Here is a 27,871-nt window from a genome sequence, read left to right on the forward strand (position 1 = left end):
AAACCTGCAACCTTTGGGAACAAAAGCAACAGCTCTGATCACTACGCTACCAGCTGCCAGGGAATTACGGAAACTCGGTGCTTCGGTGTACCACTGCGGCGATCAACACAAGCCCGGTGCCGCAGTGAGGTTGAACCTGTGGCCAGCGGAATCTCAACGCTGCGGATCACTGTGTGAAGGTGCAGGACTCTGTGTGATCTGGCCCCGATCATCTGCTTTGTGTGGGTGTGTTCTGCGTAGGAAGCGCACAGACGGGTGACCCTCTGCACAAACCCAGAAGTTCAACGGGCACCAGCGCAGCAGTCCAGCCTGCGATACGGATGCGTGATTTTCCCTTCCGTCCGCGTTCACGTGGTGTCCTCTTGCTCTTGGGCAGGCTCACCACGTGACTTCAGTGTTGAGTAAGAGCAGGTCGGCGCATCCAAGATCGACAGAGCTAAAACACATTCGTGTGAATACAGTATTTCAGATCGTTCAAGTACCGTTACCAAGGTTTCGGATTTAACGAAGGGATGCTGTGAGAAACCGAAAAGGGCTTTTGCTTTGAGAGCTGGAAGTCCCCAGTCCTGGTCCTGCTCATCAAGGCACTTACCCTGAAATAATGCAGTAAAAATTACCTAGCAGTAAATACATGTGTGAAACAGTTTCTTATTTAATGTTGCAAGTCACCTTTGACAATGGCGCGAAATAAATTAATAATTAACGGAATTCATACCTGTTGTTCTCCCCTTTAGACACTAGATGTCAGCAGTGCGTCAAAAATGGTCCATGGCGCAACTTTACCCACGCAGCAAGTGCCTCCAACAGATTTGAGGCCAGGACTTAGATTTTCACATATTGTTGCAAGCAAACACGTAAAAAAGACAATCGCATTCTTCACTGAAGAAACTACGCTTCCTGGAGCGTTTTCAATTAAAAAGCCCGCGCAGCAAGTGCCACCAGTAACGGCGGGAGAGGAGCTCATGACGGCAAAGGATCCCTCTGAAAAACAAAACACCTAAATCATGTAAATCATGCGGGCAAAAGAAAACAGTAAACCGAGGAACCCAAGAGAACGTGAGACCGCCTGTGTTTAGTGTTATACGCGCAAAAATGCAAGGCTAGGCCCATACATATATATATATGCGGATTAAGCAGGGTCTCCGTGTGTACTTTGGTGCTGTACTTTTATTTTACTGTACTGCGCTGCCCTGCGTGAACCTTCGCACCTTTGACGTCAACGGACAGCAGTCGCTCACGCGCACAGGTGTGTTACCTGTAGCTCGAGCGAGGGAGGAGGCGGGATTTGCACCCTTAGACTTAGTATCGGTTCGCTCCGAGGGCGAAGCGAGGAGGAGGAGGAGGAGGAGGAGGAACACTGAGGGGCCGCTCTGTCACACGGATCGATCGCTTCCCCCGCGCGGACACGACCGTCGCCGCGTCTCCGTTTGTGACACCTCCCCCACATCCCCCCCCCACTACTGACCCCACTGTCCGGCGCATCTCATGCCCGTGTCCGCCGTGGAAGGAACCCGCGGGCAGCCACCGCAATGTGACTGATCCGCGCCGCAGGGCTGTCGGACCGGGACAGGGCGCCGGTGCGCGTCGTCGAGCGCGTCCCCGTCGCCCGCGTCCGCCGCCGCAGTGAAGCGCGATGGACGCGCAGGACCATCATCGCCACCGCCCGCAGGAGGACGGCCGCCGCCGCCAGCACCAGCAGCACCCGGAGAACGGTGACGCGCCCCGGGGACGCGCGGCCGCGGAATCGCGCCTCGACGTGTCCGAACTGCCGTCCGCCGGGGGCTTCGGGCGCTTCCAGAAGGAGCTGCTCGTGCTCACCTGGGTCCCCGCGCTCCTCGTGGGCTTCAGCCAGTTCTCGGACTATTTCCTGCTCGCGCAGCCCACGAACACGTGCGTGTGGTGGGGCAACGTGACACTGCCCGACGGCACGGCGGCCGGCATTATTAACGGCACCGCTATCGATGGCAGCGCGACTGATGGGAGGACCGCCGGAGGCGCGCGGGACAACGGCAGCGCGCGCTGCGTGTGCGCTGGGGGGCCGTACGAGCTCGAGCAGGGCCTCGCGCAGAACGTGGTCACCACGGTAAGGACGGACGTGTGTGTCGTCGCTCTCTATCGTGTCCGTGTGTGCGCGCGCGCGCGCGTGTCGCTGAGTGTTACGTTAGTCCTCCGCCGCAGTGCTGTCACTGTGTGTCTCGCTCGTCTCTTTCTCCCGCTGCGGCGGCGAGGTGGTGGTGGTGGTTGGGGGGGGGAGGAGGACGCGCTTTCCGCAACGGCAGTAAGTAATACGTGTGTGCGCGCGTGCGGAAAAATGCGAAGCCTTTCTGTTTCTCCCATCCTTTTTTTCTCGCGTTTTAGCGCATAAGCTGCGGGCCAGTGTGCGAAGCGGCTCATTTTCACATCGGTCCCATCCCCTCCTGCCTATTATTTCCCACAATGACGTGCAGTGATACGCAGGCAGAGCCGCGTCCGCCGCGTCCTCCGCTGTCCTCCGTGTGTCTCATGGCACCAGAGTGTTTCCCGCACTGGCCTGCTGCAGGGAGGGAGCATATAACACTAAGAATAATAATGTTTCCTTTTTAAAGCATTATTGTTGCCCGCTATTGGCCTATAGTCACATGGTGCTGCAGTAACTGATGGAGACACATGACACTGACTGGACAGGTGAGGTGAGGTGATGCAGAGTGCTGAGAGTGAGACCACGTGACTCACTGACACACCGAAGTCCACCGATGCAGGGAGCTTTATTGCATTTGGATGTCACGGGCACAGCGGTCTGCCTCGGCTCCGAAAGCCGCAACTTTCTTCTTCGTGTGCAACGGGGATCTTGGGATGTCCTCACTTTTAATCCGAAAGACAAACATATTTAAGACAAAGTGGCCTGTCTCCATCAGGGGCACGGTGGTGCAGCGGGTTGGACCAAGTCCTGCTCTCCGGTGGGTCTGGGGTTTGAGTCCCGCTTGGGGTCCCTTGCAATGGACTGGCATCCTGTCCTGGGTGTGTCCCCTCCCCCTCCGGCCTTACGCCCTGAGTTGCTGGGTTAGGTTCCGGTTCCCCACAACCCTCTATGGGACAAGCGGTTCTGATAATGTGTGTGTGGCCTGTCTCCTTTGCTGCACATCACACCCAGCCCCACATGCTTCTTTGATGCATTATATTTACATTTATTCATGTAGCTGATGCTTTTCTCCAAAGGGACTTGCAGTGTTAAGCTGATTACTGGACTTATTTACCCATTTATACAGCTGGGTAATTTTTACTGGAGTAGTTTAAGGTACTTACCTTCCTCACAGGTACTAGAGCCAGAGGGGGGAAATCAAACCTGCAACCTTTGGGTCCAAAGGCAGCAACAGCACTAACCGCTATTCTACCAGTTGTCCCCATTAACGCTGCAGGTTGGCATGGCTGTACCACTATGCATGGTGAAACACTGTAAACCAGCACTGTTATGCATGGTATCCTGACAAGTGTGGGGGAAGATTGAAATGGAACAAATGGTGACCATCTGCGGGTGTAAAAACCTACAGCACATACAGTAATTCCCACAAGTCACAGGACACTTCACAGCTCTAAAGTAGTAAGGTACGTGTGGTGCATACCAGGGTAAACATCACGCTGAGGATGTCTAGGTTGCTGTTAATGACCCTTAACTGCAACACGCGCTTCAGTCGCAGCACAAAAGTTGGGCAAATATCGAGTGAGTTTTTACGATATCTTCCCACGAAACACATTTCTCCCGGGGATGTTGGGTTTTTCCCTTCTGAGGTCATTGAGAACCGCGATCAACTTGCGTTCAGAGAAGCGTTCCGCCATGTGCGGTCGTGTTGTTTTCCTGCCCCGAGTCGATTCAGATGCGTGAACGTGTGGTTCTGCTCCGAGAGCGTCTCTCTGCCCCCGTCAGATGGCTCGCTTGGCTCCGTCAGCTGTCACGGGGGGGAACCTCCACCAGCGGAAGTGCTGATGTTCCCCTTGAAATACAAGTAAATAGTTCTGTTAGTTTAGCTGAGTGCCAGATAAGATGGAAGGATAAAAACTTTTTTTTCCATCCCTAAGGGAATTCCACAGAAGTGCAGATGTCAGATATACGGAGTATTTGTCTACATGCAGCGCTCACGTACTTTACGGCACGTTTAGAATTTAAGAATACTGTTAATGAGATTTTGACACATTGCCCCAAATAAACTGTTTGGCTAAATACTACACGGCTGTAACTACTTGTTCGTATTTGGCTACTGTTCTTTCCCCTAATTATGAAATTATGCTCTTTGAAAGGCTTTGGCCAGAACTCGGTCATGTCGATCAGCGTCGATTCTGGAGACGGTGCCTTGAACGCGCGTTTTACCCGATGCCCACGAACTCTTATCAGGGTTGTGAAACACTGCTGTTTGTGACTCCTGGGTGAATGATAGCACCACAAGCAGGACAAATATAGTTCAGAGGGCCAGCGAGGGGAGTCACATTTAATCATGGTACAGTATGGCCAGTGAACTGATAGCGGGGTAGTGCTTACACAAGACGTTCGTGGAGATTCTGCTTGGCTGGCAGAACAGCACATGACCCCCGTTGAGCAACGGCCCTGGTCTGGCTCTGTTCCTGTAAATTCGGGAGCCCTGGGGAGAGCAAGGCGTCCTCTCTAAGAGCTGGGCGCGCAAGTGGCTACGTCACACCGACTGCACGCGCAGCCGTAAACAGACCCGCAACGGTCGACAAACCACCGACTTTTATAATGCTCGGCTTTTACTCAGCAGCTGCTGCTTTATTACATGCATAATTCTGCTCTTGCATACTGTATGCATTTTACTTAGGAGAGATGTTTACATTTATTTATTTAGCAGACACTTTCCTCCAAAGCGACTTCCAGTGAACTCTATGTAGTGTCACCAGCCCACACACCTTATTCACCAAGGTGACTTACACTGCTAGGTACACTACTACTTTCTACGGGTTACTCATTGAAAACTTGCAAACTCTGCAAAGACTTAGCGGGGATCAAACCCACGTCCTCTCGCACCACCCAGGCATTGTGAGACAGCAGCTATACTTGCTGTGCCACCATTATATTACATATATTCTCTTAGATTATTTCCCATAGATGTGGTGGCACAGCAGGTTTGGCCAGGGCCTGCTCTCTGGCAGGCCTGGGGTTCAAGCCCTGCTTGGGGAGCCTTGCAATGGACTGGCGTCCCTTCCGTAGTGTCCCCTCCAGCCTTGCGCCCTGTGTTGCCGGGTTAGGCTCCGGCTTGCCACAACCCCACTTCAGACAAAGCAGTTTCAGACTCTGTGTGTGTGTTTTTCCCATTGGTGTTATTCTAGCATGACAGCAGGCCCAAAAATGCAACACAGGTGCTGGTGTCTCGTGCAGCACTGAGAAGATCCAGAAATGTGACCAGGACTTCTTTATTATTTGCTAGAATGATAGCGATGGTTAAATGTAAACTTTTCTCCCGGAACTTCCCTGTGACCTCAGCTGTTTTTCAGTTTCAGTTATTAGTTAACTCTCTCTGTACCCTGTTCTCCCACACATGCTTGTATTTCGCACATCCATGTGCTGGTGGAGCCCGCCTGCTAAACTCGGAAACACCTTTGAGGAAGCAATTTTTCCGTTGCTAGGCGATAACTTCACGGTGCCGTTTCTGCGTTCGCTCAGTCTGCTTTTCTCATTTTTCTTCCTTCCTGTTTTCTGTGCGTTTAAGTGGAGATGAATGGCACCGGCTCTCTTACTCAAGCGCGGTCAGGGAGGGCCACGAGCGAGTGCGCGTGTGCCCCTGTGTGCGCGCGCGCGCGGGATTCTTTTTTTTTTTTTTTTTTTTTTTTTAAACTTTATTGACGAAAAGCAGCAATTACAGAAGTTAGGATCATAAAGAAGCACGGAACCAGATCCAAATATTTCAACAAATATCAATGCCGCCGGAGGGAATACACAAAGAAAATTTGCAAGTAAATAAATACGCAAGATAAATTTAAAAGAAATATAAAAAATAAATGTAGAAAAGTCAAAAGAAGCAAATAAAGGTTTATTTATCACGGGTAAGACACAGCAGAAACAGTTCTCGCACCTTTGGGATTTTTAGGAAGTAGTCTTCTCATGATGTTTAATTTCTTTTGTTTTATGGACAGGAAAGCAAGGCTTTTGAGCTACTAAATTTACACTTATATTTGGCTAATAGAAAACAAGGTTAATGGTGCCTAGCGACGTCATCTCCGCCACATTGATTTGCGAACTCCAAGCAAAACATGATTAAAAGGAGAAATGAGAGGAAAAGCAGCTTTCCACTGCTTTGAAAAAGGTCCGACCAGAATTTCTGTGCGTATCAACCACAGCACCAAAATCGTTGAAGAGCTGTTTTCTGAGGGACCTGCACTAAATCATGAGCACCTGCTGTCGATGTCTCTTTTTTTTTTTTTTTTTTTTTTTTTTGAAGTGTTTGGATAAGCACTTATTTGGGTGAACTTTGTGAAGGAATTTACAGGAGACTTTCTCAAATTATTAGTCAAAAGAAGTTTCATCATGGGTAACGCGTCCAACAGCTTTTTCCCAGCCAAGGGATATAACCGATAAATCAAATGCGTATTCCGGTAGCACACGGCGAGGTAACAACATCCCTCTGGAGCGATGGATGATATTGCTGCTGTCCCGCTGAACGCTGACTTGGCGTAATCCGGCCAGAGCCACGCAGCCACTCACTCAGCTAGCGGACGTGTCACTTATCGGAACCTTGTCTGTCTGCTAATGCGCTCAGCAGTAATGCGCTCGTCTTCAAAGGGCCGTCGTCCCGCACACGTACATACGTACATACGTACACACGTAGACACGTACACAGACGTACTCACGTACATACGTACACACGCCATCTTGAACGTTCCTGCACCTTCCATTCACCGCTCGCTTGTCCTGGCTTGCGAAATATGAATCATCTACCTTACCCCCCCCCCCTCCCCGCCTTTTTTGTTGCTTAGCGACATAACATTGACAAGTTTCACGTCTGACAGTCTTGTATTTTTGAACAATGAATAACTGTTCACCTGTTCGTTGTAGACCTACAGCTATTGTCGATTTCCCGGTCGCTGCCGGTTTTTATCTTTTTATAGTCAGGGTTTGATTTTGAAATAATTTCTGTAAATTCCGCGTATGTGGAATAACCGCCACACTGCACAATTTATGGTGTTAACACCTGTTTTTTGTGAGCTACCCCAAATTTAGATTTTTTTAAAACAAAATTCCCCTTCACGTCGTCTTGTTGCGGTTTGTTCGTTCATTTATTTGCATTTTCCATTTTCATCAACAGCTTGTCCAAAGCAGGGTCACGGTGGTCAGGAGCCCATCCCAGAAACATACAGGAGTCACACACACGCTATGGGCAGTTATTACCTTTATTGATTTAGATGTGCCTTTGTCCAATCGATACTGGATTTTATGTTGGGTGCTATATTTTAACATTGATTAGCAGTGGTCCAGCTGCACATGCACTAAGGTCATTAGATATCCTGTCTGTTCAGCCTGGATCCAAGGCAGGCCTGTTCTCTCCATCTTTCTTGTTGCTCGTGAGGGCCTCTTGTTCAGACATTTACTGAGAGCACCCCTGAACGCAGAGCTCGACGGCCAGCTGCCCTTGCTGATGTTCTCTGCTCGACAGATAATCTGGGTGATTTAAATTGGCTATAAAGAGGAGTTTAAATGTAGTCCAACAGTAGATGCCGCTACATTATTAATGCAATCAATCAGCTGGGATATGTCATTAGAAGCAGATCATTAAGACCAAATTTGTAGTGTATATAGGGACAGGTCTGAACAATGTCGTTGTATTAGCATCAGTTTAACAGCAAGGTAATTGTGGTAATTTTTATCCCCACCCCCCACCCCCCACCGATAAACTGGAGATCCGTGAAACACGCGTTGTTTATGTTCGGCCGTGCATGTGGCGCACGCCGTGTTTTCACTCCGTGTTAAGAGTCCACAGCTGGTGTACGTTTTCGCGGAATCAACTCCGGCAGAAATTCTGAAAAGCAGAGCGGCAGCATCTTCCAGCTGATTGTGACAGAGGCAATTCGGGGAGCGTTTGCTCGACATGCAGTCATCCGAGAAGGACGCTGCTGGGAGACTCACGTTTCAAAGGCTCACCAGCGGACCCTGCATTGTGTACCTCCTAACCACAGACTCCTTGTTCTCCCACCCATAGACCCTTTGTATGCAGACCGAACAATGAACAGAGTGACTCTGATTGTCACGTCACACATTAGCCCTTGTGCTTTCTGTGCTGGAATGCACATCTACAGCAATACTGTCATACTAAATTAACTCCTATCTCATAGTTTTCTTTGCTCGTATCCAGTTATACATTATTGATCCGTCTGCGTTTTGCAGTCTGAGACTTGTTAGTGCATTCAGGTTGTCGCATCCACCCCGGTAAACATGGTCACGGGTCCTGTTGCCTATCCATGCCTCTCCAATCTACCCCCCCGCTTGTTGAAAGGTCTCTCGTATTGCCTTCTTATCCATCCCTAATAACAGATATTCAAATCAAGGGAAGGCAGTGTAGAAGAAACTTTACTCCTGATTGGAGGTTCAGATCTCAAGAGGGACTGTGGAGCCCTAAAGCAAAGTCCTTAAATAAAATTGGCTCAGTAATTATTCAGTCGTAGAGGTGGGCAAAACAAACCCAAGTGTAATGCAGGGTCATGGTTGAGGTGATGTCTATCCCAGAAACATAGGGTGTGAGGCGGGGTACACGCTGGACAAGATGCCATTCATCACTGCGGGCAGTTTAGAGTCCCCAGTTGACCTGAATCTTGTGTGCTTTGATAGTGGGAGGAAACCAGAGCACCTAGAGCAAATCTGTACAATTATAGGGAGAACATGCAAACTTCACAGAGACTGAACTGGATTTCACCCCAAACTCGGGAGCTGTGAGACATTCATTTTTGTCCAAATGAAAAGGGTGCCTTGCATAAACGTGAGGGGAAAAAAGGTTTCGGTAATTAATGTCCTTTTATCCTCTGCAGTGGGACTTGGTGTGCAGCGCTGCATGGATCGTCCACATCACAAAGTTCTCTCTGCTGGTGGGCTCCATTTTTGGATACTTGGTGATGGGTGTCCTTGCCGACTGGTGAGTTCTCATGCAGTTTGTTCAGAACACTACAGTGTGAAGTGGGTGGTACTGATTCAGCTACGATCACAACTGAAAACAGTCGTTTTGATAGCCACGTGAGGTTTACCTAATCCAGTGCCTTAAATATGATGTACCACGGTTATTAATTTTAGTGATTATACTGAAATAGCAAGTATGTGTGTTGCAACACTAAAATGTAGTATGTGTTACATGGTGGCTTCGCTATGACTTCAGCGTCAGACACTTCACGTGACTTCCCGTATGCTCATCCTATAGGTTTGGCCGGCGTGTGGTCCTCCTCACCTCAGTCTTCTTCATGCTGGCCTTTGGGCTCGCTGTGGCCTTCTCTGTGAAAGAGCTCATGTTCATCCTGCTTCGCTTCTTCGAGGGGTTCTGCCTGGCAGGGATCACGCTGTCCTTGTATGTGCTGAGTAAGTAGCCCCCTGCTTTTCTTCTGCCAACAGCCATGTGAGAGGTAAAGACTTCAAAATATTCTAAAAGAATCATTTAGTGCCTTTGATCAGGATTTTTTTTTTTTAAAAAAATAATATTCAACAGTGTGTGAGCAGAATGTGGGGGTGCGGTGGCGCAGTGGGTTGGACCGCAGTCCTGCTCTCCGGGGGGTCTGGGGTTCAAGTCCCGCTTGGGGTACCTTGCGACGGACTGGCGTCCCGTCCTGGGTGTGTCCCCTCCCCCTCCGGCCTTACGCCCTGTGTTGCCGGGTAGGCTCCGGTTCTCCGTGACCCCGTGAGGGACAAGCGGTTCTGAAAATGTGTGTGTGTGTGTGTGTGTGTGTGTGAGCAGAATCAATCGCAGACAAAGAGTATAAACCTTTGGTTTATAAATGGCCTCTGAACTTTGGTTGCAGTTGTTATTTTGGAAGCAGTCTTTTATGCCAGGTGAAATGGTCCGACGGTCCCATGTTGGAGATGTTCGTCATTGGTGTTTATGGTGTTTACCCTTTCAGGCCAGTCTCTTCCATCATGGTTCTCTAAGCTGTATGACCCTGGACGAGGTCATTTTGATATCATACGACGTAGATGCAGAGCAGATGTCAGTACGGAAATGCAGAGGAAAGAGGTGCTTGTTTAAGAAGGTCTGCAGGGTTCCTAGTTCTGTCCTAGGTTCTAATCTAAGTGTTGTAGAACAGGACATGTTCACTGGGTGTGGCCTATCTCTGCCCTGCAGCAATGACCGAGTTGCCCTCGCGTTCGTACGACAACGTGTCACACGCACGTTATGTGTTCCGTCGGCAATCTCGATGGAGCAAAAAGAAGCCAAAGTGTGGATCGGTATACAAAATACTATGAGTTTATAACACAGGAGCCGGAATGCAGAAACACAGGAACGCTTTCTGTAGGAAGTTGAAAGCATGAGTAGAAACAGTTTTTTTTTTTTTTTTTTTAGACTGTCAGATTCCTTGGAATTCATGTCTATTTTGCATGACTGCTCCGAGCGTAGCGCCGCAAATGTTAGAGGGTTTGTCCTGTTTGCAGTTTACTGCTTCATAAAGGCTTAATAAAAATACTTTTCCACATTTATTGCTTTATTAATGCATAAGAGGAATTCTCTCTTATTTTTACCCTCGGTGGTGCGGTATAAGTCTGAGCGATGGCGTGTTTCGAAGGATGATGCGTGGGCAGACCTTGCGTGGACAGGGCAGACCCGCGGCCTTGCAGTACAGCCATTGAGCATTTTAATCCGCTGCTTCTCGATAAACGCCTGGCACGGTGTCAAGAGCATCTGAAAAGGACTGTGGCGTCCTTGTCATCCAGATTTACTCCACGCTGTCAAAGCTGTGCGCTTCCTTAACATGGAGTCACCGCTCTGGCCTGCGATAAGCTCAGCTGACACTGGCGGGCCAAGAGGCGAAAAATACGCGTGTCGAATCTGCCTCCGAAATGTAGAAATTGGCAGTGAAAGCGCAAAGTGCTTATCTTTAAAGCTGGAAATGGTTGCTTTTACATTTAGCTCCTGTGCAGATGCATTGGTGTGGAGCACAGGAGATGGAGCACTGATCAGAACTTTTTCCCTAGCCAACGCTCCAGCTGCAAGAGTAAACTCTCTGAGTCGCTCACCGTTAATTGCTTTGTTTGTATACCGTGCATGTCACCGTAACTTCATCGCATTAAGACCACGTGCTTTATTTGGTGGTGACGAACGTGAAGACGCTTTAAATTCAGTTTTCAGCTGTGCAAAGAAGCTAAATGGAAATCAATAACAGAGCGTTCCGCGAAGATACGTGGCGATCGGATCCAAGTTGGAGCGACGCCACGCAGATCTGACGGATAATGGTTGCGTCACGTCGCTTCGGTCCCTTCTTGAACACAGACAGGACAAACTGGTTGGCGTCGCCTTCACTGTTGGGCAAGTTCAGGTTGCTGATTCTTACAGTGTTACTGAGACACTTTCTGAAGAAACACTGCAATCTCTCAGTGGTTCTACAGGCATTAAGGGATCACAAACATTTCATCAACAAGGAGTGGTTGTGTTGCTCTCGGTTGTTTACAGCAGATTTTGATCATGTAGTTTTTGGCGTCACTTTTGTAGGCCTGGAACATATTCCGTATTGACGCTTTTTCGTGTAGCTGACACTTTTCTCCAAAGCAACTTACAGCATTGATCTAGTTTCAAAATTATTTACCCATTTATATAGCTGGCCAATTTTAGGGTAAGTACCTTGCTCAAGGGTACTGCAGCTGAGATTTAAACCTGCAACCTTTGCGTCTGAAGACAGCAGCTCTAACCACTACGCTACCAGGTGTTCTATATGAGCCCTGTAGTGACCTTAGGCTTCCATTACATGGGGTGCCACAGAGGATGCTGGGAAAGTCAGATCACTTGTTCTGTCAGGTAGCTGGAGCTTGGGGGAGGGGGGTTGCGGTGCGGTGGAGTTCTCCTACCACCCTGCCCTTAATGACTTTCTTCAGAGCAGAATGTCCTCTGAAGTGATACTGTTAATATTCAACCGAACAGCAAATAGTACAGAGTAGCAGTGCACTCAGGAAAAGAAAGGGACACAGGGTACTCTTTAAAGCCATTAAGATAGAACACACACACACACACACACACACACACACACATTGTCTGAACCGCTTGTCCCATACAGAATCACAGGGAGCCAGAGCCTAACCCAGCAACACAGGGCGTAGGGCCGGAGGGGGAGGGGACACACCCAGGACGGGACGCCAGTCCATCGCAAGGCACCCCAAGCGGGACTTGAACTCCAGACCCACCGGAAAGCAGGACCCGGTCCAACCTACCGCACCCCCCTCGAAATAGAATATGTGGCAATAATTTGAAATGCACCTGTGAGTACTGTAGAGTACCACACAAAGACTGCACAGTGTGTTAGTGTTGTAGGTCTGCTCTTGGGGATCATGAGGGAAGCCGCGTTGGGGAAACGCGAGCCTGGTGTCCCGTTGGCTTCGCTCCAGGGTAGCAGCGCAGTGGTCTTTTCCAGGGCCGTACGCACGCGGCGGAACGAACCGGAAACATTTTTGGAGTCCTGTGAGGAAAATGAACCAGCGGAGGACCAGCAGATTTAGGGCTCGTGTTAGCTTGTCTAATGAGTGATACCAAGAGAAAGAATCCCAGAATACCTGACAGGCCCGTAAACTGGCTCCTCGTGTTTTGGACATTTGAGTTGTGCATTCTCTAAGATACAAACGATGTCCCGTCTGTTTTTCGATTGGGTTTTCTTCCTTCATTTTTCAGTAAAATTTCCGTTTGTTGCAAAGTGACAGCGACATGTTTGAAATCTCAGCTGGTAGCTGGCCTTGGAACATAAAAAAACAGAAGCGTGGCACCGGCAGCTTGTGACCCCACAGCCTTTACAGGTTGCGTACTGAGTTTGTACGGTCAAAAACAAGACGAGAAATATTGCACGTTTTTATGAGAAATCAGTCCAGACTCTGCATAGAATAGAAGTTTGTGGGCACGACATTTTTATTTTCCATCATTTTAGTGTAGCTAAAAGTTAACTTAAATGTTAAAATTAGCATTATGATACTTATTTTAATGTGTTTTTATTTATTACAGCTTTACAAAGCTTCATCAATGAATAAATGGAGGGTTAGAATTAACCTTTTATTGATTGCAGCTTTGTGGCAAACGGGACTTCAAAATTATGGTCAAATCAAGTTACAAACAGCCTTCTGGCCTCAGCTGAGGATCTACAGATTACATTTATTCATTTAGCTGACGCTTTTCTCAAACGGGATTCAGTGATAAATGATCTACAGTTATTTACCTGTTTATAGAGTTGGGTAGATTTTTTTTTTTTTTTTACTGGAGCAATTCAAGGTAAGTACCATGCTTAAGGGTGCTACAGCCAGAGGTAAGATTCAATCCAGCAACTTATGGGTTCAAAGGCAGTAACTTTAACCACTTTGCTACCAGCTGTTTGTTATCCAGGGTTTAATGTACTATTATTCAGTATTAGAAGTTTTTCCAAAGCACGCATTGATAAAATGTGTCTACAAGCGTACCATTCATATAAAGTTAATTTTGCCATTATTTCTTACTTTATAGACATGATTCTACTGCTGTTTAATGGGTGTATTCCACAATAACATCTTTCAGTTATATAAAGGTATAATTATTGTATGATGTCAGCAGGACTGGTGCTTACAAGTATGATTCCAAAATTGCTTCTCTACACGAATTGGAACATATAAACCCAGTTAAAGAATGTCGTGATGTACCTAATATGCACATCTTGTTGAAGTGAGGTTAATCTCTTCACCTGCTCCTGTTTTTGTTGCCTAAGAGCCTTGTACTTTCTATTTGATTGTAATAAAAATTCGGACGGAATAAACAAACAATTTGGTAAATGACATCACGTGTCCTGACTGCTTTCCTCTCACTGGGGTAGCAAGCGGGGTAGTAGCTAGAGCTGCTGCATGGCACTCAAAGGACCTGCAGTTGAATCCTCCTCCTTCTCTAGTACCCTTGAGTAATGTACTTGCCCTGAATTAATACAGTAAAAATGATCCTGCTGTATAAGTAGGAAAATCAGTGTAAGTGGCTTAGCGTTAAAAGTTAACACTAAAAATTGCACTAAAAATAACTTTTGGGATGTCTGTTCTGTTTTGTTGCCGAGCACAGCAATTTAACAATAAGAAAGAGGTTTCACACCTATCATGTTATACCTACCCTCTTAAAACTCTTACTCTGTTACTTGAGCCCTGAGCCTTCGCTTCAAAACATTTTCTTCTAGAAGATGAATACTGGTAATACTGCGTAATATAGACATATGCTCTATGCACATTTTCTTACTTGTTCATTTTTTCCATTTAAATTGGTGAAATCTTAAATAAAAATAATGGCATTTATTGTGTAGCAAGTGTTCCTTCCAGGTCTTCCACTCGCACACAAGGAGTGATGTAGAGCTATCAATTCACATGAAACTTGTCTTTAGACTGTGGCAGGAAACCAGAGCACTTAGAAAAAATCCCTGCAAACTCTACACACAGTTAGTCAGTTTTGAACCCATGTCCAGATCCATTTGACCATATAAGTTTTACAGGTGCATTGAAATGTGAGTGACCAATTTACACCAGTTAATGTGGTTTATTTTACCGTTAGGCTGAGTTACGACCAGGTGCACGAGTCAAGGAAAAGGAAGTTGGCAAAGCTGCCGTTGAAATGTTTTGTATCTATATTATAAAATATTGGCCAGACAGAGGAAGTCTTGTTTGTTTCTCTCTAAAGCAGTGTAAAGTTGAAAAGGTCCAATCACGTCTAGAGGGTAATTCCTCTACCTTTTAAAAATTAACAACGAGAACAAGATAGTGTTCATAAGCAACACTTGTCCTGTGTTCAGACATATAAATATTTGATTAATTTGTTTCACATTTATTCATTTAGCTGATGCATTTTTCCAAAGCGACTTTCAATGTTAAGATACTTATTTACCCATTTATACAGCTGGGTCATTTACTGGAGAAGTTCAGGGTTGGTACCTTGCTCAAGGGTACTACAGTTGGAGGTGAGATTTGAACCTGTGGATCCAAGGGTACAGCTCTAACAACTGCGCTACCAGGTGCCACAGTTGCTTTATTTGTTTTAACATCAGATGTCATATTTTTGACAGCTGACTGTGCCATAACATAATCTCAACATGTCTTAAATTAATCTCTGGTTTCTTCTCAGTTTTTGTTGCTGCACTGCTAATTTTGATCTTACCCTGATAATTATCAACAGTTTTTTTTTTTTTTTAACGCAATATTATCTAAACTCCCGTCTTCTAAATAAGGCACTTCCCCGTAGAGATGACTCTCACCCCTCTCCAGCGGTACCACCTGTCTGTTTGCACACCATTTTTAACATGCATGGCACCAAAAAGGACATCTGATTGATACAGTCAGTGGGATATTATTTAATTTTTCTCTTTCCATGTGCATGTGAAGTGTCATCAGTGACTCACAGGCTGTGATTGAATGAGTATCCGAACCGACTGCTGATCTTTGTGTCGGTGAACTATCCATGTGATGTCATAAAGGCCCTGCTGGAGACAGTTTCTCAAAACCATCTGTTACGGTGTGCTGCTCTGTCAGAACCGAACACGTAATGAGACAGGCAGGACGGGTCTAACGAAGGATGACATGCAGAGGAATCCTCCCGCCCCTCACCCCCCATCCCCCACTAGGGGATCCCCTCCTTCCACCGGTTTCCTCTGGAAAATGACACAGTGAAACTGGATCCAGCTGGGTGTGGTTCAGCTTTGTTTCTCTTCTCTCAAGGCGTGTGCGTGTCAACTGGTGTATCTGCATATCCATGGAAATCCGACACACCTTTTGTTCCCCCCGTTTAAATGTTGTCTGTTTGTTGTCTTGGAGACAAAGGCCATTCTTTGTTCATTCGTGGTAAAACTACTATATCAGACTAAACTCAGTCTGGGAGCACAAATTCTCCCGTGTGTGGAAACAGAAGTAAAATGCTTAGGACCAGCTAGCAAAACTCGTGCTGTCGGCACGGTCAACCAAGGTCACGGTTACTACTTCCATCCTGGTCCGGCCTGTGAGCGGAGATGTGCGGCTCCACCAAGCCACACAGGAAACACCACAGCTGAATCACCAGTGAAATCTAGCAGGGAGTGCAGAGTATTCTTGATGGTACAGAACAGCCTTCCAAAATGCTCACACTCTTTCTCACACACACACACACACACACACAAACACAGCAGCTTAATCGCATAGGTGCCGCCGGGCTCTGCCAGTCCCAGATGGCTGCCTGCGTGTTCATCAGACCCTAAGCTGTGCTATTCAAGCAGGTATTAAGCCGGTTTTCCGCATATCCTGACGCCCCCTTCACAAGTTATTATTTTGTCATAACAGGTTTGTTTTTTCCTTTCAGCAGCGCTCCAGATTCGGTCCTCCTCTCTGGGTAAGGGATCCGTTCAGGGTTGTTAAGAAGAAAGCGCTATATCTGGACAGGAAGGGTCGAGGGTCGACGAGATGTTCTTCAGCCGATTTGTGCACAAGTTAAAATGTGACGGGGTAAAGTGGGGTTGGGATATGCTTACATTTATTCATTTAGCCGACACTTTTCTCCAAAGCAACTGTTTTGCCCACCTGTACCGCTGGGTAATTTTACTGGAGCAATTTAGCATAAGTACCTAAATTGTACCATCATCTGTCCTGAGTTTTTTTGCACCTACTCGTGCAATGAACATCGGTGCATACAGTGGAAAGGAATGAACTAGGTTTACTTAATCGCATGTCTGCAGCTATGTCTGTCTTTCTCCTAATGTAATGTACACATTGTATTTCTGAGATGTATGTCACTTTGGAGAAAAGCGTCTGCTGAATGAATAAATGTAAATATGCTACAGCTAGGGTTCGAACCTTCAACCTTTGGGCCCCAAAGACAGAAGTTCTAGCCTCTATGCTACCAGCTGCTCCTGTGTTTATGCAGCAAGGTTGGACAAGTGAGATTATTGTGTTCTCATTAAGAGGATTTTGTGGAATTTGGCTACAGGGTTATTTACTATATATTACAAGGCTTTGTTGAGCTTGTTGGCAGGAAAGACCTGTTTTAATTTCCTCACTGGCCCTTTTTGCATGCAAATGTTGAGTGCAGTGAAGAGGGATAACGAAGAGGTGTGTCGAGACTGGGGAGTGGGGTATGTTCAAATCCCATTCCTGTTGTAGAACCGTTGATCGAGGGATTGATATGGTACAAATTCCCCTGGTGTGTAAGTGGGTAAGTCAGTGTAAGTTGTGTATAAATCTGTAGGTCTAAAGAGGGGAGATGGCGTGTAAAGACTTGTAAGCTTGGAGAGACTGAAAGCCACATGGAAAGTGGACAGCAGACTCCTTATCATGTCCATCACAGCGAGACTTGGACATCCCTTGATTGAAGAGCTAAGGCTCCAGAAGAACCTGTTCAGTCAGCTTGTGATGTTCCCACTCAAGCAGAGGAGATCCTGAGCCACACGGGGACTTCGGCCAAGAAACACCTTCGCTCAACTCTAACATAGGCTCTTTATCGCTGGGTTCCTTGTTGATATAAGCCATATTTGTAAAAATTAGTATCTTCACCAAGACCTTCAAAGCTGCCTCTGGCTGCCTACAGTGTGTAGTACTAATCTGGTGAATATTAAATTACACATATGATGTTAAATCCATGTGTACACGAATGCCTTTGCTTTATTAATATTTCTGAAGTGCAGTGTTAACATTCTTGCATATACTGAATTAATTTATTTGGACAAATACACATCAGAAGGTTTTTTTGATGGCATGGAGAGCATGTATATAGTGGATCCTTTCCTTTTTTGGAGAAAACAAGATTTAAAACCTCACACTGACCTTGGCAGTTTAGAGCGCTGCTTCAGGAATGGCTACAGGTTTATTCAGTCGTAACAGGGAGGAAGCCAACATCCCTGTCGGAGGAGAAGAGAGGCAAGCACTCCTGCTCCCTGGTGGTGAGCAACGCATAGACCAGTGTGTAAATGTACAGTTGCAGTTATTCATACACTATTTCTCCCAAGCAACTTAACAGCATTAAGCTGTTTATAATTATTTACTCATTTATACAGCTGGGTGATTTTTACTCAAGAATTATTTATCTTTTTTTAGGTAGGGTAAGTACCTTGCTTAAGGGTACTACAGCTGGAGGTAGGATTTGATACCAGGTACAGCTGGTAGTGTGGTGGTGAGCGCTGCTGCTTTTGAACCAACAGATTGCATGTTTGAATCCCACCTCCAGCTGTAGTACTCTTGAGCATGGTATGTACCCTAAATTGTTCCAGTAAAATTGTTCAACTTAGTAAGTAGCTTAACAGTGTAAGCGTAAGTCCCTTTAGGGAAAAGCATTGGCTACATGAATAAATGTAACCCTAAATCTGGGTCCAAAGGGAGTTGCTCTAACCACTGTGCTGCCACCTACTCTCATCTGAATATTCAGCTAAGTTGGTTTTATTGATTATTTGCTGAAGGTTTTCCTCTTTTTTGGTCTTTAACATTGCGCATATGTGCAAAACAGCTATAATAATGTGCAATAGAGGACATCATATCTCATTTCAATCCTTTTTTTCTTTTATTCTCATTTTGGCATGTGCAATTGCCTGAAATGGAGTATAAATCAAACATGAAGTTATTTTGAATCAATAAAATACTCAACTGCCGTTTACTCTGAAACAGTTTTTTTTTTACCACAGTAAAAATGAAAAAGGTTTATAACTTGATGTGGAAGGTTTCAGATGTAGCAAATGCAAATTTTAAGAAAATGCTGTTTTCATATCGAGAAGAATAACCTGAATAACCTGACCTTGTTAAATCGTTAAAGAGAGACAATGAATTTAAACCTGATCTAATGTCCTTGACTTAAGTTGCCACTGTGTTTCTGCAGGGATTGAGCTGTGTATTCCCACCTATCGCTTCCCTGTGACTATGGTAGCCAGTTTTGTGGGACTTGGTGGCCAGCTGCTCCTCCCGGGCCTGGCCGCTCTCTGTGGAGACTGGAAAGTCCTGCAGGCAGTGATTGTCTGCCCTTTCGTCTTCATGCTGTCCTACTTCTGGTGAGGAGCCTCCTCTCTGTTCACTGCCCAACTGGCACATGTGCATCTAAATTTAAACTGTCAGATTCCAAAGAATGTTGAGTGAAATAGTTAAGGTACTTGGAATCAAATGACTGAGTAGCCTGGCACACACGGATACTTTTGCCACCCCTAATGCTATCTGCTCTGACACGTGTGCGTCTCTACATCCCCTTTTCATGCAGGCTTTTCCCAGAGTCTTTGAGATGGCTTCTAGCCACCCAGCAATACAGGGAAGCTAAAGGGCTCCTGGTTCGAGTGGCCAAGAAGAACAACGTGAACACAGAAGAGGATGGTCCTGACATACTGGCAGGTGAGGGACCGACCAAAATCAGGGGAGTTCAACTTTACGACACCTTATTTTTTTGTTTCTTTACGTTATGCTTTAAAATTTTAAGCATTACAATTCCAATTAATTAATAATTAATCGATCAATCGATCAATCAGTCCGTCCATCCATCCCCATTGACCGCTTGCCCAATTCAGGACCGTGCTTTACTGGATCCTATCCCAGATGCTAAAGGCATGAGGCAGGTTACACCCTGGAAAGGATGCCTGTTCATTGCAGGGCATATTCTTATGTATTCAGAGTGAATACTCAATGTCCGCAAGATGTCGCGCACAAAACCTGCTGTATCATCCAGTTTCAGTCTGAGCTGGCAGGTTCCCTCTCAGATCTTTTCATTAGGACATGGAGCTCAGTGTAGAACATGAGCCACAGCTATTCCCTTGTGCTGTGATAGGATCTGACCTGAATGCAGAATAGGGCTCAAAGGTTAAGGCAGATTTCTTCTAAAACCAGGGGCAGTTTCAGAGCTCATTTCAGACCCCCATCCACCTGTGTTATAAGACCCCCCTGACTACTTACTTTGTCAGAGGTGTCAAAGAGGTTATCCTCTACTCCAGATGGTCCTGATTTAATATTCTGTACTCATCATGGGAAGGTCTTGAGCCGGAGAGGTTTTACATACGTCAGTTGTTCTTGAAATTGTACAAGTCTGTCCGTTCTTTTTTTTTTTTATTCCTTCCCCAAAAAAAGATGCTGGACAAGGCTGTCTCCAGTAAACCCTTTATTTGCAAGCTCTGCAGAAATGCCTGCTGCGTTTGTTCCTGTAAAAGTATGTTGGCAATGTATTCTGCTTGTTTCCAGAGGTACAGAGTCAGCATCAGAGGAAGCCTAAGAAGACATGCATTGTCAAAATGGTGGGCACGAGGAACTTGTGGAAGAACATTGTGGTTCTTTGTGTGAACTCGTAAGTAAGGCCGTAGAGGGGTTCTTTTTTGTCTCCTTTGGCACGGCACGCGTCTTTTGTTAAACACTGTCCTGCTGCAAAAATAACATATTGATTTACCAGCTCAATACCCACTAATCGATGGCTATCACCAGTGTCTGAGCTTGTTGTTTCCACGCATTGATCCAGTTGCTTCTGGTGTTGTGCGTGGCCATCTAAACCGCCTGCAGTGTGTTTTGTCGGCTGCATTTAGAGAAAAGCACAATTCCACGAGTAGCCAGTTTCAGCACCTGATAGGGTCTCTGGCTCATCTAAGGCAAGCTGGGATGTGCCAGAACTCACCATGAATATTTCATTTTGCTCTATTCCTGAGCTTTTCAAGGAGACGGGGACAGCATGTGTGTTTACCATGCACGGCAGCTCAGGCTGGAGTTAATTACCTGTCAGTTATGCAATGTGAGGGGCTAATGGGTTTTTTTTTAAAAAAAAAAAAAAAAAAAAAAAACTTTCCACTCTTTCTCTGCCCTTTCCACGCCACTGTTCTTCTATCAGGCTGACAGGTTATGGCATCCACCACTGCTTTGCCCGCAGCTTGAGGGACCCTGAGGCCAATGAGACCACCCTTTTCCACAGCTTCTACGCAGATTACTACACAATGGCAGGTATTGCAGTGGCATCCTCTGTGGCTTTGTGCCCGACTGTGAGCGTGTTGGGCCGCAGGGGTGGTCTGCTGATGTTCATGATCATCACCGCCCTGGCCTCCCTGCTGCAGCTGGGCCTTCTGAACTGTGAGTGCTGCATTCTCTCTTTCTAATATACACAGATCACACACACACACACACACACACACACACACACACACACACACACACACACACGTTTATGGTCATCACTGCCTTGACTCTGCTGCAGCAGCTGGGCTTCCTAAACCATAAGCTGTGTATATCCATAGGGACATGCTCACAAACTCATGAATATAAATACACAAACTTGGTATTAACAATAAATAAATTTTAAAAAATTGTTGAAATTCCCTTGATAGGTGTGTCTGCCAAGAAAATAAAATGTTTGTCACTAACTCTGACATCAGTTTTTCTCCTTTTCCCCTTTCTGTGATTTGGATGCAGTACTCGGGAAATACAGTGTTCATCTAAATATAGGTATGACATTAATATCTACTTATTCTCATATTACAGCTATTTAACACATTTGTCCTCATAATGTAATTTGTCAGCTTTCAGTAACTCCCTGTTGCTAGTAAATGGCAAAATGTGATCATGATAAAATTGTGGTAAGAAGCATGCTGTAAGCAGTCCTGTGGGGAAAGGCTGAATGAGCACAAAGGCCTTCTAATGAGATTGTGTAATGATGTGTGGTCAAAGTGAAGGGTCGTTCACCACTATCTGTTCACCTCAGCTCCTTTCTCAGTCCTCAGCCGCTTTCCCGCCGCTATCCGCAAACTTTGGCCCCTATAGTTAAAAATTTCCCATTCTGAGTAGAATGGTCCTTGTTCACAGACATCTTCTTGTCCACATACTGATAGCCAATGTGCAGTGAATGGACAGGATAGTGTACATAGTAGAGATGTGTACAGGGCATCCCCATTCTACAACGTTAGTATGGATCCAAAAAGGTACACCTTATGGCAAAGTGACCTATAGCAGAGCTACTTAGAAAATACATACTGCATTGTACTGTAAAGGATATGTACTGCTGCGGTATTTTCATTGATTGAAAAAATAGCTGGTAACAGTTGGGAACTGGGATGTTGGTAAATAATTGTAATTAGCTTAACATCGTAAGTCACTTTGGAGAAAAGCATCAGCTAAATGAATAAATGTGGGTTATTGTATTTAAAATAAAAATACAAAACCATTTGTTTCTGAAACTTTTGATTTTGGCCTAGAGATGCATCAGTGGTGTTACAGAGAGACATGGTCTCAAAAAGGAGTGACTTATCTGCAAAAACGACATTGCAGGGTGTCTCATAGCAGGTACTGGATATGTTTCTGTACTCGTTATTAAAGGCCAAAGAGTGTGTGTGAAGGGAGCAAACTCGTACCATAATCTTAGAGCCAGGTTTCAAACCTGGACAGAAACTCCACAGCAGGACAGACCAGAAAGGTTTGAGGTCAAACCCTGGGCCAGGCACTGCAGTCCTTAACGGCAGCTGTGTTTAAGGCACCGTAATGACCGCCGAGGTTCTGTCTCGACTCTTTATGTCTACATTCACAGCCGTTTGGATGCTATAAACACCGGCCATTGTTCTCATCAGCATCTGTGGAAACAGAGTGGAATATTTGCCCTCCTTCTGATCTCAGTGTTTCATTAAGCCTCACAGTTGTGTGCCCAGATGCTCCTTTCATGCCAGAATCTTAATGCTTGGCTCTGCCACAGATGCTCCATATAAAATCTGTCCCTACAAGCAGGCCTGTCTTCTGCAAAGAGTATTTATTCTGTTTTTTTTTTTTTTTTTTTTGCTCGTCTTGAGTGATAGAGAAGAAAAAAGATAGCTCTTGGCATTATTCATAATTTGTCTGATGCTGTACAAATCACTGGAAATCAGCGTTTATAAACACCTGAATATTTAGACTTTTTGACTTTGACCATTCCTTCCTGACCCTCACCAGGACAAGCAAAAGGGAACTGAGAATTGTGGTGAATCCATGCAATGTACTCAGCTTGTGAAGATGGAACTGATACAACAGAATACAGTGATAAGAAACAAAATTAAGCTATGTACTCAGTTTATTGTAGTGTTTATAACTTTTGTGTTTTATTTTTTCTCTCTCTCGTGTAGAACAATCAGATACGTTGAACAGGAATTTCTCTATCGCCTTTTCCATCATCGGCATGTTCTCCTCCCATGCTGTCAGTAACTTAAGTATCTTCTTCTGCGCAGAGATCACCCCAACAGCTATAAGGTTAGCCAAAATGTGTATATGAGGACAATGGACAGAGGACTGTTTTTTATATGTTGAGTCTAGCTATGTACCTACCACTCTTAGAGTTTAAATTGTGATTCATTAGCATTATTTGCATCTTGTGTAAGTGAAGGACTCTTTGGTTTGTTTTCACCCCAACAGAGGAGGGGGCCTGGGCCTAGTTCTGGCCAGTGCGGGCTTTGGCTTGTTGACGGCACCCATTATGGAGCTACTCAACCAGAAAGGCTACTTCTTGCACCACATCATCTTTGCCTGCTGCACCCTCATCTGCATCATCTGCATCCTATTGTTACCGGAGCCCCGTGGCCAGCCACTTCCTGAGGCTATTGCTGATGGTGAGAACTACACACGAAAGCCATTCCTGCCTCCAAGAAGACCCGGAGAACCACGCCGCTTCCTCTCCAGATCTGGGTCCAGAGACTACTCAAGGGTCCGCGATACTCCTCTCCATCAGATCCCTGCTGCTACTGGTCCTGCTGTTCCCCTTACCATAGACCCTACTGCTTTCTCTGCCACAGATCCTAATGGTCACCCTACTATAGACTTGACAATTGATATCGAAGATCCAGCTGTTACGCTTACTACAGCCCCTGATGAAACCCTTGATACACAGGTTACAATACCGCTGATAAAAGAAGCCACTTTTCCCTCTATTGCAGACTGTACCACTTCCCCTACTACAGACCCTACTGTTATCCCTACAACAAACCTTATGGTCTTTCCCACTCCCAACCCTGACTCAAATCAACCTCCTACTACAGATTTCACTGTTATCGCCACCATAAATTCTATAGCCTCTCCCACTACAAACTCTATACCACCTGTCACATCGGACTGTGTTCCTCCTCCTACTGCCAATAACCCAATTCTGCCCTCAGCCACGGACTCTGCTCCTGGAGCATTGATCACAGACTCCATTACTGTCCCGCCTGCCACAGACTCCATTAGACCTGTTACTAAGGACTCTCTTGAGCCTGTTCCCAAGGATATCAACATCTCAGAGAATAGCACCTCGAATGGAGCGAGGTCCTCATCGTGAAAATGCAGTAGCCCTATAGATATGGATTGTCTTCAGCAGTGGGCACTGTCCGGGTTAAGGGGTGGACACAGCCAAACACTACTGGTTTTAATGGCTCTGTGAGATAGTCATCAAGAGGAAGGAGCTGGTTCTTAAGTTTAGGAGAAAAATAGCTGCATCATTGTGCCATGAAAATGGGCTTGTACATCGGTTCAGAATGTGTCTGCTTTTCCGGAGTAAACGTGCTCCAGACACAAAATGTAGTTTTCAGAGATGAAATTTTGCACTGACTGCTCCTTCGGCTATGTGAGGTAAAAACCTGCAAATACATTGTTTGCCAGTTTCATTTGAGAAAACTAACAGATTTTCCAGTATTTAATGAAGATTAATAATAACCTGCATATTTCTGGTAACTAAGCTGTGAGCTGCTTCAGAGGTCTGGTTTTAAAAAAAGCCAGGTTCTACAATGTAAGATTATAAATACTTCATACTGCAACAGTGCTATGTGAGGTGGAGGATTTATATTCACATTTTACATGTGTCCTGTTTAATTCACTGATCTGAGTCTTAATCAGAGAACAACAAAACAAAAAAGTGAACTGATTTGGGCAGTTTCAATTTTATGTATAGGGAAAAAAAAACAGAAGGACTAAATGCCAAAATTGTGCCCCATAGTAAGTTATAAGCTTTTTGGGAGCATTCTCGAAAACTGGCATTTCACATCAAATAGTGGGATATGACCACTGCACTTTCACAGATCTTCCCATTCACACCGGATCAACAGAAACAACATTCCTTCAATTTATGGAAACATTCCTTCTCTGTTAGTGCTATAAGGATCACCTGGCCTTTCAAAGGAAAGAAAGGGTTTACATTGTTTTGGCTGTTTCATTGAGGCAGCCATCCCATAAAGACATTTCTCCTGACATGGATGAAATGCTATATATATATACAGTGTATATATATATATATATATATATTCTGGTTGCAGAGGATGGGAGAGCACAACACTGTGAACATTGCTTTTTTAAAAACAAAAATACCTTGGCCACAGCTGACAAACTGTTCCACACATTTTAATGGGATTGTCACAACTTTGTCACTGGAACAAACTTCGAATAGGAGAAAATTACAGTAAATTAAATGTCCCTCTGCCAATTGGTCATCATGTACCGTACTAAAGAATAACCCCAGTTGCTTACTGCGGCATCTGCACAAACACCTTTTGGAAAGACTTAAGCTTCACCATCCTCCCTATTGCGCTGCAGTCCATTGCCCCAGCTCCAAATTCCCATGGACTTGCTAGAAGTTATTTTCAAAAATTGTAAGAAGCATGTCTTCGTTGAAAGGTTGAAATCCGTGTCCCCTTTTATCCGAGAGTAATGTCAACAAAATTGATTTGTTGAAATGTAAGAGTGTGTTCTTTGTCTGCAAAGATGCCATCTGACATAAACCGTTGACAGAATATTATTGAAATTGATCATGTAGCAGGATGGCTCTGAATAGTGCATTACTTGGTAATTCACTTTTATGTAGGCAGTACTTATATCTCGAGAGATAAGCACATTCAAGTCATAGAATTGTTGGATTCTGGCGTTTCTATTTGTTCACCACCAGTAATAGGGAACCTGTACTATTGCTTGTAGTTGGGATTTAAAGTATGTGATATTAAGTACTGTACAATTACCCCTTCTGAAAAATGTGCAGTTATGAAGCAGGAGAATGAAGGTGATGTCCATGCAGAGATTGTAAAAGACCTATTTAATTCATAACATAGTTGTTATGTCACATGAAATTGTATACAGAAAACATTTGATTTTATTAATAATGTTGAGAACTAGGTAGTGCTTTTATGGCTGAATTGATCAAGTGTGTGTTGAATGCACACAACTTGTTTGGCTTTGCCTTTAACAAAACTTGAGCTTTGCAGCAAACTTACAAGAAAAAGTGTGACTATGATTTACATAATAACAGTTAAACCAGTCCCGATACTCTGAAAATCAGACTTGCCTTTTTACCATGCGATGAAAGCATTTTCAACATCCTAGATTGTCAGATTTTATTTTACGCTGTTACAGCATATGACAAACTCAGCAGAGGCTTGTTCACTTGCTAGAACATTCGAAAGGTGATCATAAGATTATATATATAGAAGAAAATGTACATATTTGAGCATCATTATCAAGAACTGGTGCCAGTTGGAACTCCTGTTGTATTCAACAGGAAACCAAGGTTCTTTGTGTGTAACCTGTTAATTAGGCTAAATGAATGTATTTGTATTTTGTTTGTATCTGTGATGTATGTTAACTGACTGAACGGAATGTTTATAACTGATATCAAGAACTGACAAATGACAAGACTTGCCCTCTGTCTCGAAACTCTGGAGCTGTAAAGTACTTTGGTACAAACCCAAGTAATTCATACGACCGTCAATACACAGCCTTCGTTGCCGAACTTGCATCAGTGTTGCACTGACACACAGGTACCTAACTGGCTTCAGTGATACCAGAACTGAGATATGTCATGAGGGTACAGATCCCCCCAGTTCTATAAACTGATAAATGACTGGCTTCAATTACGCAGTTAGCTCTTGGCGAATGAAACAAGGTAGCTGCAGTATTATACATGAATGTGTTCTCTCAGTAACTTTGATTGATGTGACCACTGCATATTGTCAAACACTGTTGCTGTATTTATTTACAACTAAGGGACATTTTGTCTGTAAAAAAGCTATGGTAAACGTGCAACAGTCCTATAATTTTTTTTCTAAAGTCAGTTTTTCTAAAATATTAGGAGTAGCTGTTATCACCAGCTACATTTGTACACTTCTACATTAGTGTATATCTACACACACACTCGGAAGCCGCTTGTCCCAAGCAGGGTCACGGCAAACCAGAGCCTAACCCAGCAACAGAGGGCATAAGGCTGGAGGGGGAGGTGACACACCCAGGATGGGACACCAGTTCATTGCAAGGCACCCCAAGCGGGACTCGAACCCCAGACCCACCAGAGAGCAGACACAGGCCAAACTCACTGCACCACCACACCCCCACTGTCAGTGTATAATACTTAGAAATTAAAACCGTTGAGCATTCGACAAAATATTTGTAGTTTTGCCTAAAATTTTCACAGAAGGTTGCGATCAGCACCTACTTGGTAAAAGATTACAGCAGTATGCTACTATTCAGTATTTTAAAACAAAACCTGTTTTGCTTTTAATTTTAGCTTTACTAGATTAAGATGAAAACTGCTGATATGTTTACAGTTTTTACGTCTAAAAATGTATTTACATTTCCATTTTACCTTTATTCATTTAGCACAGGCTTTTCTGTAAAGCGACGTACATCTCAGAAACCAATACTAAAGTGTATTATACCAACAGACAGAGAGATGGAGGTATCAATGCAAACACTTAATTCTTGAAGTAGTTCCAAGTATTTACATTTTAGTTGTATCTTGTGAATTGTCCAGTTTTTGGCAAATTGTGATTTTTGGCAATATCGCTGATACTGAATCTGATCACT

General features: G+C 44.9%; 1 protein-coding gene across 2 annotated transcripts; it reads left to right on the forward strand.

Annotated features, from left to right (window-relative positions):
* Positions 1-24,974, forward strand: LOC108937709 (solute carrier family 22 member 23-like). 2 transcript variants are annotated; one of them, XM_018757798.2, is made up of 10 exons: positions 1-2,083; positions 9,001-9,104; positions 9,384-9,538; positions 18,966-19,134; positions 19,338-19,465; positions 20,303-20,405; positions 20,937-21,172; positions 21,512-21,544; positions 23,185-23,308; positions 23,471-24,974. In XM_018757798.2, the coding sequence occupies exons 1-10, from the start codon at positions 1,634-1,636 to the stop codon at positions 24,366-24,368; spliced, it is 2,400 nt and encodes a 799-aa protein (XP_018613314.2). In that variant the 5' UTR covers positions 1-1,633; the 3' UTR covers positions 24,369-24,974. The 2 variants fall into 2 exon arrangements, with proteins under 2 accessions (XP_018613314.2, XP_029109221.1); XM_029253388.1 differs by having other exon boundaries at positions 20,937-21,046.
* The last annotated feature ends 2,897 nt before the right edge of the window (positions 24,975-27,871 follow it).

The sequence above is a fragment of the Scleropages formosus genome, chromosome 7 (genome assembly GCF_900964775.1).
Source record: "Scleropages formosus chromosome 7, fSclFor1.1, whole genome shotgun sequence".
Lineage (NCBI taxonomy): Eukaryota > Metazoa > Chordata > Actinopteri > Osteoglossiformes > Osteoglossidae > Scleropages > Scleropages formosus.